Below are 14,311 nucleotides of genomic sequence, written 5' to 3'. Positions count from 1 at the left end.
AACCTTAGATAAATAGTAATCTCTCTGTTTCGGATACCCCATGTTTTGTGACGATCCATCCTTCTTTACAAAATTCAGTAAGAAATATTTTTAAATTCTGTAAAGTCCCCTCAGGCAATATCGGTTTTAATAGACTCTAGGAATAAAGAAATGCAACTTGCATTTGAACTGCGCGCCACGCACCTGCGTCTGCAGTCAACATGCCAGAGTGCAGTGCTGCATAATGATGACTAAAGCCCGGACCTTTATGCAATAACAGGTTAGATTGCAAACTAATTTGTTTAGCAGGAAGTGTCGGCCACCCGCTCTTCCATAATGTAGCAACAGTAACATACATTATAGGGGTTCTGATGGGCCGTACCCCTAAAATTTATGCAAACCCCATAGTATAATCGTAGTGAAGGTAGACTATACTTGCTACTCGTTTCAGTAAGTTTGCATTCTAACCTATTAAAGCATTAAAATCCGGGCTCTAATGATGACACGCCAACCTACATTATAAATTGGCATGCAGGATGAGCTGCGAAGTATTGCCTTACGCTGACCTGTCTACACTGTACTCTAAGCACGTAGGGTATCCCCTATTTGAAAATGTGATCTGGACAGGTGGATCGACACAGGTCGTGAGGTTTCACCTCTGCACGCGCAATCAGCCATTCCTTTTCTCACTCTCGCTGTAGTTTTCTTTGCCTCCAGCATACTCGTGACTTATTCTATTGTGCAGAAGGACATTCCTTACTTTTGATTTCGTGTGCTTTAAGATAGGGTTTTCCTCAATATTTATGTTCTGGCAGCGAGAATATTATTGTGACTTAAATCACATTCAGGAATTGACAACAGTCTTTCCCACTAATAAGCATCATTGTAAACAATGTACATAATTAATGTTATAATCCCCAGCGAGAACAACCTTTAGTTTCAGTGCTATTTAATGTGAATTAATTCTTGTAATTGGTGAATCAATAAAACTAAGTTCGTGTTTGTACAAGTGTTTGCTTTCGTACACAACAGCAACTATGTATTTCGGACTGAGTCTAATATAGTCGAATTCTTTGCCTTCAATCTGGGTGGGCAGACATTCAAAACAACGAATCATAGGAGATGTAACGGCTAAACAAGCATTCTTTTGCAGCGTCAAAGAAGTTCGAAGACATTAACACAGCACAATCCTTTCCAACCGACACGAAGTTTTCAACAATGGAGTAATAAAGAATGCAGAGCGAATGCAATTTAAATTCGAATAAAGTCAATGACACAACGTACGTAAATATCCCATGGTCATTGATGAACCATCGGGCATGAAAGGGGACACGGGCATGACTCTATCTTGTACGGACTCTCTTTGTCATTCTTGTCATTGAGCGACCATTCGTCCGACTCGTTGGTTTAATGGTCAGCGTACTGGCCTTCGGTTCAGAGGGCCCCGGATTCGATTTCCGGCCGGGTAGGAGATTTTAACCTTCTTTGATTAATTCCATTGGCTCGGGGGCTGGGTGTTTGTACTGTCCTCAACATCCCTGCAAGTCACACACCACACATAACCCTATCCTCCACCACAATAACACGCAGTTACCTACACATGGCAGATGCCGCCCACCCTCATCGGAGGGTCTGCCTTACAAGGGTTGCACTCGGTTAGAAATAGCTGCACGAAATTATTACCGACCATTCGAAGCTCTGTTCAGATTATTTCAATTATTTCTCATAATAATAATAATAATAATAATAATAATAATAATAATAATAATAATAATAATGGCATGTGGCCTCTGGAGAGGCCTGGTGCAGGTCGTCAGAGTAACGTCTTCTAGGCGACCTGCGCGACTGTTGGGATGGACCCTATCTGTGATGAATTATGCTGAAGACGGCACACACACCCTGCCCTCGAACCGCTGAAGGTCAAAATTCACGACCAGGTCAGGAACGAACCAGGTGGTATACCTTGGACCAACGGTCAGCATTCTATTTTCCCCCCAGTTGATAACTGTAAGTATTAAGTAATAAGCTGCTTATGATTGTGCTAATAAGTCAGCAATTAGCATATGAATAAAATACATTAGTATTAAAATAAATTATCAGTTAGTATTCTATAAGTATTCATCATTGTCTCATGAACTATTGTTAGAATCTTCTTCTTCTTTTTCTGCCACTTGTTCCACACCTGTGGGGTCGTGGAAGCGGACTGTGTCACACGCATGTGAATTTGGCCCTGTTTTACTGCCGGATGCCCTTCTTGACACCAACTGTATATGGAGGGATATAATCACTATTGCATGTCTCTGTCATGGTTGCTAGTGTAGTGTGTTGTCTGAATATGAAGAGGAAAGTGTTGGAACAAACACAAACAACCAGACCCCGGGCCAGAAGAATTAATCAGAGGCGATTAAAATCCCCGACCCGGCTGGGAATCGAACCCGGCACCCTCTGAACCGAAAGTCTCAACACTGACAATTCATTCAATGAGTCGGACGAACTATTGTTAAAATATTGTTTTTAGTTGTTTTACTTTTGGTCTATATCACGAATGAAATCAAGGAGCCTGGGGATATTTTTTTTTTTTAATATTTGATTTACGTCGCACCGACAGATATGTCTTATGGCGACGATGGGATAGGAAAGGCCTTGGAAGTGGAAGGAAGCGGCCATGGCTTTAATTAAGGTATAGCCCCGGCATTTGCCTGGTGTGAAAATGGGAAACCACGGAAAACCATCTTCAGGGCTGCCAACAGTGGGGCTCGAACCCACTATCTCTCGATTACTGGATACTGGCCGCACTTAAGAGACTGCAGCTATCCAGCTCGGTATAATAATAACTAGAGGGAAAGCGTTTATTATAAATAGGTCAGAAAACTCGTCTTGATATACTTGTCGTAGGCATATTGTTTTGCCTGTCCTTTTCAATAATTTTATGAACATTTAATAAGAAGCGCGTTATGGTATGCCACAATTCGTAGTCCGGATTCATGCATTCTGACGTCATCATACCGTCCGTTTGGTAAAAATCTATCCATACAGTCGCTTTTTCTAATCCTGCAGTTCTTGATGTACAGCTTGGTATTGTGCCGTAGACACTTGCCATCGCTGCGCAGATCATGACCATACTATCTCAGCCTTGTTTATCATGTCATTTCATCGACTGGAGCGTTACCAATTATTTTGCAAACGTGATCGTTCTTCACTTCATCTATTCTTGCTATTCCAAGAGATCATCTCAGTGATGCGGAGACTCTGCCCGTGTTTTTTACTGATCAACATTCTCAGCCATACAAAGTTGCAGATCTCAGTACAGTACGGTACACCTTAGATTTAAATGTACACACGGACTTCGTTTATCCGGATTAAGTGGGACCGGAACTGATCCGGATTATCGAAAATCCGGATAATCCGAAAAATATAAAACAAATACAGTATATATAATCTAACATAACTTATACAGTAATAACTTTTTTCAATTGTACAAAAAATATAAGAACACTTTTCCTACATTTACGACTGTGTTTTATGCACTGAAATAATGTGTAAGTTGTTTTCTGTTTTACATTTGTATAGTGTTTGCGCGCAGCACGATCACGAAGACGTTCTACTAACAACAGTTCTGCCGGTGTGGTTTCAATCAAGGATTCTAAATAGGCCATCTGTTTGTCCAGCTGCATTGTTGCCTCTCCATGAGTCATTGTTTCTTCTCATGGTGCGTCAGTTTCACCATCAGTGAATTAAGAGTTTGTTGCATTCAGAAGAGCGTGGGTTCGAATGTCACCTCGGCCGTCCTGGGAATGGTTTTCCACGGTTTTCCATTCTCAATTCCAGGCGAAGCCGGGACGGTACCTTTCCAATTCCTTTCCTTAACTTATCCTTTGCGGAAAAGAAATTCAAGAACAGTCGACGCTGTAAAAGAAATACTGTACAAATAAATTTGTATTACCTTCGATCTGGAAAAACCGGAGATCCGGATTATTGAGGGCCGGATAAACGAGGTTCTTGTGTATTTTAAATGCTGCTAAACATTTCTTACGAGACAAAGTAGAGGTTCCCATACTACGAATAAAATAAAATTAAGCATTTCCCTCGACTGTGCCGAAATTTGAAGGAGTAAAAGTCCCGGAAAGATTTCAAAGTTTTAATCTTGGATAGCTCTACCAAACTTAAAAAGAATTCGAAAATCACTTCCGGCCTAAATACAGTTCCGGAAAAACAGCCTAAAATCGCTTGTTTCTTTACTAGTTTTCTTTTGGATTCAAATCTTAGCCAAATTAACTTATTTACATGATTATTTCTGTAATGTATTCTTTGGTTCAATACCCTCAAGTTTTTTTTTACTTTTTTCAAAAATATCCGCACCGAATGTAGTTATAAGGGCTTAAGTGAAACTCTGCATTAACTCACATTAGCGCTCGTAGTGGTGCTTAAGTGAAACTCTGCATTGGCTCACATTAGCGCTCCTAGTGGTTGGAAAAGGCAAACTGCTAATCTAATCCTCCCGATAACTATGTTTAAGAAAAGGATAGTAATTTTGAGGAACAAATAAATAATATATTCTCATACATTATTATATTTTATTTACCTAAAATTCGTATCTCATATTCCTAGGATGTTTTCAATATTTAGTTGCTTGCCTGAAGGGGTAGAACATTTCTTTCATATTACTCCGATGACCTGGTGCAATTTCTACCTAGGCAGAGTTCGCTCGTTCTTGTACATAGATAATTACCTTCTACTTTGTTTAGGTCAATGCCGTCGAGTATGTTCATGGTTTGGACATCATACTGTAAATATTTGATTTTAATGACGTTGAATCTCATTTCGTCTTTTGGCCACTCATAAAAATATATTTTTTCTGAGATATTTTCATTCGCAAGTGTCCACGAGCACCTTTGTTTTTTTTTCTGTATTTCAAAGTGTAGGACAGTGGAATCGAGCTCCTTAAACATAAAATATTCACTAATCAATCAATACTCCATAGCGCCAGAGCTGAATCTCTAATTCTTCCACGTCAGAAAACACACGCTTCTGTGGTTCCGATTCTGCATGATTGATTACACTATGTACCTAATGATGCTGAAATGACAGTTGAATAAATCAAGGCAACGAGGAACTATTAATCATGCCTGCAGAATCTACTTTAAAACTGTCATTGAATTACAGTCTTCATGTTCAAAAGCGATGGGTCATGCTATTGTGGTATATTTTATACTGCCTTGTATATATATTGGCGTTAATTATACGTAGAATGGAAAGTGCAATTATTAGAAAATCAGTGTTAAAAATTGTGACAGCAACATACATCTTCATTATAGACTGTTATGCTCTTCAGCTTCCAGTCTGCAAGACACTGTGAATTAACTAAACGGGCCCGCAATAATCTGGCTCTGGCTCTGTGTCTTCGTTTAGTTTCCAACCTCTTATCATTTCTTTCTTTCTTTCTTTCTTTCTTTCTTTCTTTCTTTCTTTCTTTCTTTCTTAGTCCGTTTACTGTTCAAAGTTGTTTTTTTCACTTGGGGCTCAGCGAAGGATCTCTCAAAAACGTGGCTACGTACTGAAAATTTCAATACATCTTTTTACGGTATTTAAGTTTACTTGTTCTGGTTTTTATTCTTAATTATTATTTGAATTAGTTATACCGCCGAAATCAGCAGTCATTCCTGAAGCTTGTAGTAGGCTATCATTTGTTTTGCAACATTGTAGGAGGTAACATTGGGAGCTTGGGAGAGAACAAGCCGCCTCCCGCTCCGAAATGTGGTGTTCAATTAGATATTTCCTCACTAGTTGATACATAACCTTGGCAACAGGGTAATTTTTCTGACCCACCTAATTTGGTGGCCACGACTTTAGATAGTAGATGTAAAACATGCCATAAATTCCATCTCACCTTATCCCTGACTCCGTATCAGGAAACGGGTCTAAGGGGAGAAATACTGACATTCATTGTAGAAAGCATGTAGAAAGAACGCGCGAAAGCAATATTCCTCGATCAATGCTGGAAAAAATTCCAATGGAAGTCTTATTACTGTATATTTACACTTTTGTTGAAGAAACATGGTTAAACTACTTTCAGTTCTTTCCAGAACCAGTGTGAAGAATGGCACTTAATCTAGTCTAGTCATAATATTAGTGTCGTGTAAAATACGTATTTAACACAACATACTGTATATGCTATTCGATTGCTAATGCATGACCTGAGGAAGTCGCACACACGTGTTCGTACAGTGTCACGCTGAGAACATTAATCATTTTGTCGCGGAGTCCCGCACGACAGCTGACATGGGGTACGACCCACCCGCATCACACACCCAATAGCCAAGTTTAATTAATACAGCTACATCATTTTTCGTACTCCCCTGTCCGTTGCCAAACTTCTTACAATAAGAAAATTTGCCGTTATAACCATCATGTCATCGATACCAATAAAAACCTCACATCTTTCTGAAAATCTTATTAACTAATTACTGTACGTCAGCGTTAATGGGTTTCTGTCAGTGCATAATAAATAGCCTGTATTGCATAGTAAAGAAGAGTTCAATACTCTTCCAACATTCTTATTATAAATTGGACTGTCATGTTAAATTATGATATTCAAATTAAAATCATTTAACCCTCGGAGAGCTGAATTTTGTCCAGGGAAAACGACAAATATCTAAAAAAAAAAAAACTATATTTAAGTAGGAAAGGAGGAGGAGAGGGCACTCCTCCGTAAGGTCTGTCATAGTCGAAGGAAAATTTTGACAACTCGAAAACGAAAATTGAAGATGTGAAACAAGGTTGTCGAATTCCTTTTTCTTGCTAAAGGAATTTGGGGTTCCACTGCACTTAATATCGTTACTGAAAAGCCTGTATAAAAACCACGCAGCAACCATAAAGGTAGATGGTGATCTCTCAGGCATTTTCAATGTGACGAATGGAGTAAGGCAAGGTTGTATATTATCACCTCAACTCTACAACATCTATGCAGAGTGTGTCATCAAAAGAGCTCTCAATGGCTGGAATGGTGGAATTTCGATTGGTGGCAGAAAAATTAATAACCTACGCTTTGCAGATGACACTACCCTCATGGCTGGTAGTGAAGAGGAACTTCATGACTTGCTTGTTAGGGTGAAGAACACTAGTCTTCAGTATGGTCTAGAGATAAACATAAAAAAGACCAAACTAATGGTAGTTGATCGGCAAGGTGAAATCCAACTTACGGGATACCTAAAAGACCTGGATATAGTTAAGGAATTTGTATACTTGGGGTCTGTCATCAACGACACGGGAAACTGTGATAAAGAGGTAAAAGGACGTATTGTCTTAGGTCGTGCTGCAATGGTTAAACTTACTAAGATCTGGCAGAACCGGGCAATATCAAAAGCCACGAAGATGCGCTTGGTAGAATCACTAGTGTTCTCCGTCTTTTTGTACGGCTGTGAGACCTGGACCGTGAATGCTAAAGACAGAAAAAGCATTGATGCCTTTGAGATGTGGTGTTGGCGGAGAATGCTACGTGTATCCTGGACAGAAAAAAGAACTAATGTTTCCATTCTGGAAGAACTCTGCATCAAGAAACGTCTATCTTCCCGTGTGAGTGAACGTTACCTCCAGTTCCTTGGCCACATTTTGAGACGAGACGGAGAGAACTTGGAAAAGGTAGTTTTACAAGGCAAAATTGAAGGCAGTAGACCACGAGGAAGAACAGCAAGCAGATGGATAGATCAGGCGAAGAAGATCACTGGGCTACCACTTCAGGTCATACTAACGAAATGTGAAAACCGCTCTGGATGGAGACATCTTGTCAAGGTTGCAACAAGGAAATGATGGAGTTATGAGGTCACGACGCTCAGTAATGAGCACAACGACTAATGATGATGATCTAAAACATAATCTTAATATATCCACCTCCCTTCCCCCTCCTCGCAGAATCCAAAAGCTTCAGGTGATACGCTCGTGGTGCAGTTAGTGACTATTAATTACTAACCTCCCTATCAAGAACGCGCTGGATTATACTTTGTCGAGAAATTAGAATGAAACAGGCAAATAACATTATGAACGACCTTAGTTATTAAATCAATCAATCAATCAATCAATCAATCAATCAATCAATCAATCAATCAATCAATCAATCAATCAATCAATCAATCACCATTGATTTCCATTTAGGGCGGTCGCCGAGATGGCAGATTCCCTGTCAGATGTTTATTTAATTAAATGATTTCAAAGAATTAGAAAAATCGAATATTTCCGTTGGTAAACTATTTCAAAACCATACTTACCCTTCCTGTAAATGAATATTTTCCCCTATTTGTCCTCTTGAATTCCAGCTTCACCAACGAATTATGCTCTTCCTTACCTTTAAAATGTCCGACTCGTTGGCTGAATGGTCAGCGTACTGGCCTTCGGTTCAGAGGGTCCCGGGTTCGATTCCCGGTCGGGTCGGGGATTTTAACCTTAATTGGTTAATTCCAGTGGCCAGGGGGCTGGGTGTTTGTGCTGTCCCCAACATCCCTGCAACTCACACACCACACATAACACTATCCTCCACCACAATAACACGCAGTTACCTACAAATGGCAGATGCCGCCCACCCTCATCGGTGGGTCTGCCTTACAAGGGCTGCACTCGGCTAGAAATAGCCACACGAAATTATTATTATTACTTTTAAAATCTCTTTTCAGGCTAATTCGGCTACTAATGTCCTTCCACCGACAGGTCATAATATACCACCCAGTCGAGCAACTCGTCTCTTTACTTCCAAACCACCGGGCGAGTTGGCCGTGCGCGTAGAGGCGCACGGCTGTGAGCTTGCATCCGGGAGATAGTAGGTTCGAATCCCACTATCGGCAGCCCTGAAGATGGTTTTCCGTGGTTTCCCATTTTCACACCAGGCAAATGCTGGGGCTGTACCTTAATTAAGGCCACGGCCGCTTCCTTCCAACTCCTAGGCCTTTCCTATCCCATCGTCGCCATAAGACCTATCTGTGTCGGTGCGACGTAAAGCCCCTAGCAAAAAAAAAAAAAAAATTCCAAACCTTCCCATCCCAAATTTTGAAACATTTTCGTAACACTACTCTTTTGTAGGAAACCACACACACACAAAAATCGCGATGCTTTATTTTGGATCTTTTCCAGTTCCAGAATCAAGTAATCCCGCTGATGGTTCCGTACATTGGAACAATACTCACGAATTCAAGTCACAACGCAATTATGATTATTATTATTATTATTATTATTATTATTATTATTATTATTATTTATAGTCCGTGCGACAGTTACACACGTGGAAACCACAGAAAGAAGACGGTAATCTGCATTGTATGTAAAGAAGACACAGAGCTAGGAAAAAGTGATTGTGATGCGTAATACAGTATATTGTTGTTCATGACCGACTAAGAGGGGGGGGGGGTGTTAGCGAAGTTACACTTCCCTTTAAAACAATATTACTACCAAAATAAGAACGAAAATATATTGCAAAGAAAAGTAATTGTAAGAGTAATTGCTAGAAAAACAGCATTAATTATATTCTGTGTAATTGGAATTCGTAAATATATGTGATTCTTATTCAGTCTTGTATTATTTCACATTTTTTGCAAAACAGCCATTTCTTGTAGGTGGGCATAGAATACCCAGTCTTGGTAGTTCGTGATATTAAAAAAAAAACACAGTTCTATCCCTTCAGGCAAGCAACTCAATGTTGAAAACATCCTGGGGGTATGAGCTTCGAATTTTAGGTAAATAAAATATAATAACGTATGAGAATATATTCTTTATTTAATCCTAAAAATTGAAATCCTATCCTTAATCATCGTTATCCGATCGATTAAATTAACACTTTGCCGTTTTTCCACCAATACGAGCGCTGATGTGAGTCAATGCACTGTTTCACTTAAGCACCGCTACGAGCGCTAATGAGAGTCAATGCAGTTTCACTTAACTACATTCGACGGGGATATTTTTCAAAAAATCTAAAAGCGTCTGAGGGGATTGAAACAAGGAACACATTACAAACATTATTATGTAAATAAGTTCATTTGGTTAGGATTTGAATTTTTAAAAGTTAAGCGAGTAAAGAAACAAGCAAGTTTAGGCTCTTTTTCCGGAACTATACAAGCCGCACAATATGAAACATTTCCGGGCACTTTAGCCCTTCAACTTTAGGCACAGTGGAGGAATTTCATTAATTTTACATTTTTCGTGGTATGGAAACCCTTACTGTTTCTGCTAAGATGTGTTTTTAACATTAAAATACCTTGGTAGTGTGAAAGGTTAGTAGGAGTATACCGTAACCAACGCATTTTAAGTACAAAAATCAGAAACGTAGTTAATTTAATTACCTGTATGTTTAATATTTGACAAGATGGAGTAAATATAAACCCCTTGAACCTTGAAGATGGTAGAGAATTAAAATGTGAAGTATTCCTTCTCGATGTCTCTATTCGCAAACTTGTATTAAATAATACGGTTGAGTTTGCATGGAATATAGAAATGTGATGATTTGGTATCAGGAGGGCCGTTCGGCAGTAAAACATGCCATAGAATTTAATCTATCGGGCGAGGTGGCCGTGTGGTTAGGGGCGCGCGGCTTTGACCTTGCATCCGAGAAATAGCGGGTTCGCCCCACTGTCGGCAGCCCTGAAAAGGGTTTTCCGTGGTTTCCCATTTTCACACCAGGCAAATGCTGCGGCTGTACTGTAAGTAATTAAGGCCACGGCCACTTCCTTCCCACTCCTAAGCCTTTCCTATCCCATCGTCGCCATAAGACCTATCTGTCGGTGCGACGTAAAACAAATAACAAAAAAAGAAAGAATTTAATCTCACCTCATCCCTGACCCCATATCAGGAAACGGGACTAAGAATTAGACATACTTCTGCAGAGAAGTGTAATGATTCCAACTTTGTGATATTCCCTCATTTTTGGTTATTGTATTTTCTCATAAGACGGTTAGTATTTACAGTCATTAAATACTAAACGAAAAAATTTTCCAATACTATGAGCTTTGCTGAAGAAGACGTTTAACGTTTTTTGAGTTTTCTTCCAAGACCTTTATCACTTTCGGAGGCGTCAAACACTTCCAGTGGTTTTCTTGAGACTGTTAACATTTTAGGAGACATTAGAATATTCCTGAAGTTTCTTTTAATACCATTAGTTGATCCAAAGCAGGAATACTCGCCTCGATGAACATGGCTTGAGATTTAAACTGAAGTGACGGTGTACTTGGAGTGTAGAGAGCAGAATGATGGGTCAATTATCATTGATAACGTTGATCTGCCTAAAAAATATACTTTTAAGTGCATGGGAACGGATTGTATCGCACCTCCAGATGAACGGAACAGAGTCAGAGTCAACGCTGTCTGGATGAAGTGGCGCCAGGTTACAGCAGTTTCTTTCGACCGGAAGATGTCACTATACATAAAATCCAAGATTTACAGAACGACGATATGTCCAGTGGCATTGTACGGGACGGAGAATTGGCCTGTCACAAAGAAACATGAACAACATCTACAGGTTATGGAAGTGAAGGAGCTTCGACCGACAATGTAACTCAAAAACCTAGACCACGGCAGATATTAAGAGGTGGGGACTGCATTTGGTGTGACTAATACAGTTATTCTTGGCTTTCAAGACCACGGTCGTTATCTCGCCATCATTTGTAATCATTTGTAATTTGATTCATTTGTAATCATGTAGGCTGAATAGACTACGAACGATCCCTCAGATCCAAGTATAAATCCCTGACCCGGCCGGGAATCCAAAACCGACGCCTCCTAGTGAGTGGCAGGCATGGTAGTCCTAGACCGCGGGGCTGGCGTTTTGTCATTATAACCTGGATAAATTTTCTTGTCATAAAAACTGACGGTGAGAAACTTTTGAAGTGTTCGTCAGTAGACATATACTCGTGTAAACTAAGTACGATATATAACAACTGTGTGTTATTTGTCTCTTGTGTAAACTCAGTAAGATATCTAACAACTGTGTTTGTTCGTTGTGTAAACTCAGTAAGATGTCTAACAACTGTGTTTATTTATCTGTTGTGTAAACTCAGTAAGATATCTAACAACTGTGTTTATTTATCTGTTGTGTAAACTCAGTAAGATGTCTAACAACTGTGTTTATTTATCTGTTGTGTAAACTCAGTAAAATATCTAACAACTGCGTTTATTTATCTGTTGTGTAAACTCAGTAAGATATCTAACAACTGTGTTTATTTATCTGTTGTGTAAACTCAGTAAGATGTCTAACAACTGTGTTCATTTATCTGTTGTGTAAACTCAGTAAGATGTCTAACAACTTTGTTTATTTGTCTGTTGTGTAAACTCAGCAAGATAACTAACAACTGTGTTTATTTGTCTGTTGTGTAAACTCAGTAAGATAACTAACAACTGAATTTATTTGTCTGTTGTGTAAACTCAGTAAAATATCTAACAACTGTGTTTATTTGTCTGCTGTGTAAACTCAGTAAGATATCTAACAACTGTGTTTATTTGTCTGTTGTGTAAACTCAGTAAGATATCTAACAAGTATGTTTGTTATGTAAACTCGGTAAGATATCTAACAACTGTGTGTTATTTGTCTGTTCTAGCTCGTCCACTAACGACTTGATCTCCAGAAGAGGCGTATTCAGTCGAAGACACTACGGCTCTGTGGAATTGGTGAGTAACGTTTGGAATTAAAAAAAAGAATAACCTCATTGACGATTAGTATAACACACCACCAGACGAGTTGGTTGTGCGGTTAGGAGCGTGCAGCTGTGAGCTCGCATCTGGAAGATAGTGGGTTCGAACGCCACTGTCGGCAGCCCTGAAGATGGTTTTCTGTGTTTTCCCATTTTCACACCAGGCAAATACTGGGGCTGTGCCTTAATTAAGGCCACGGCCGCTTCCTTCCCATTCCTAGGCCTTTCCTGTCCCATCGTCGCCATAAGACCTATTTGTGTCGGTGCGACGTAAAGCAACTAGCAAAATACATATATATATATATATATATGTATATAAAACACACCCAGCAGTAAAAGTTAGTTCGTTTGAAAAAGATGCATGCAGGTACTTCGCAGATAGAATGCTTCAAATGCATCCCTAATGGCCCTTTTAGAAATATCTCAGACGCTACAGATCTTAAGTTTACGTGCAAAACATGCCTCTGCGACGCGTGCAGAGACCACATGCCCAGGTGACAGACAAAGAGGACGTGTTTCATTGGATTGGTAATCCGGTCCCATGGCTAATTGGTCAGCACGCTGTCCTTTGATCCAGGGGGGTCCCGGGTTCGATTCTCGGAAGGATCGGGGATTTTAACCTTAAATGGTTAACTCCTATGACTCGGGGGCTGGGTGTGTGTGTTTTCGTAAGCATTAGAAATCATCCTAGATAGTGCCCCATCTTAACAGATGCGTAGATCACTTGTACGGCGTCAACTCGAAAGACCTAAATCTAGCCTCTCCGGAGACCACATGCCAAAAAAGGAAAAGGATTGGGAGAAGGTAGACATACATCGTGTGACCCCTGAGGTACTCTCTTGGTTTGAAGAGCTGGACATTCGTCTATAAAGGACTGAAAGCCCTCCACATTAACTTTCTTAACAAGGACTTTGTATATATGTTGTTAATATGTCTATAGAGTCAATTTATGTTTTATACATAATAATTCATTTGATATATTAAATATATAGAGAGGGTTTGATCTTACGAAGGGGTGTCAGAAAATAACCGGAATGGTTTTCTTTGTGTGTTTCAAGAATCCCGCGCTGGAGTTTGCAGGTGGTAGTACTTGAAAAGTCTGACTTTGAGCGATACAGTGCGAAGCACGTCACTCGCTCAGGCTTCTCAGTTGCAGGGGAGCAGCTAAAGAAGGAGGCCGTGTTCGCTTTACCCAACATGGATTTCAAGTTGCAGCAGCACGTTTCAGTAAAATTTTGTGTTCTCCTGGACAGAACACCAACACAAACAGTGGAAATGTTGCAGCAAGCTTACTTAGAGGAATCCATCAGAAAGACGCAAGTTTTTGAATGGCACAAAAGCTTTAAGGAGGGTGAAACTGATCTTGAGGATGCTCCATGCCCAGGAAGACCTTCAACACAATTGATGTCATGTTGCGGGAAGACCGCCGTTTAACCATTGAATAGATTGCTGGAATGATAAACATCTCATGTGGATAAGTCGAGAATATTACGCGAAATGTTCTAGGAAGTAGAAAGATTTCATCGAAGTGGTTCCCCATATGATGAATGATGAGCAGAAGGCTCACCGTGTGATGGCATGTCAAGAATGAAAAAGGAGTATTTGGCGGGAACCAGATTTTTTAGACAGGGTTTTCACATGTGACAAGTCGTGGTTCAATCGTTATGATCCAG

General features: G+C 39.9%; 1 protein-coding gene across 1 annotated transcript in view; it reads left to right on the top strand.

Moving 5' to 3' along the window:
* LOC136866822 (GTPase-activating Rap/Ran-GAP domain-like protein 3) overlaps positions 1-14,311 on the top strand; it is a 451,356-nt gene that overhangs the window by 168,270 nt on the left and 268,775 nt on the right. The window contains exon 2 of the mRNA XM_067143927.2: positions 12,546-12,615. Coding sequence (XP_067000028.2) covers positions 12,546-12,615 — 70 coding nt within the window. The remainder of the gene's footprint in view (positions 1-12,545; positions 12,616-14,311) is intronic.

This window comes from Anabrus simplex, chromosome 3, assembly GCF_040414725.1.
Source record: "Anabrus simplex isolate iqAnaSimp1 chromosome 3, ASM4041472v1, whole genome shotgun sequence".
Lineage (NCBI taxonomy): Eukaryota > Metazoa > Arthropoda > Insecta > Orthoptera > Tettigoniidae > Anabrus > Anabrus simplex.
This window is presented reverse-complemented; position numbering and strand designations above follow the sequence as displayed.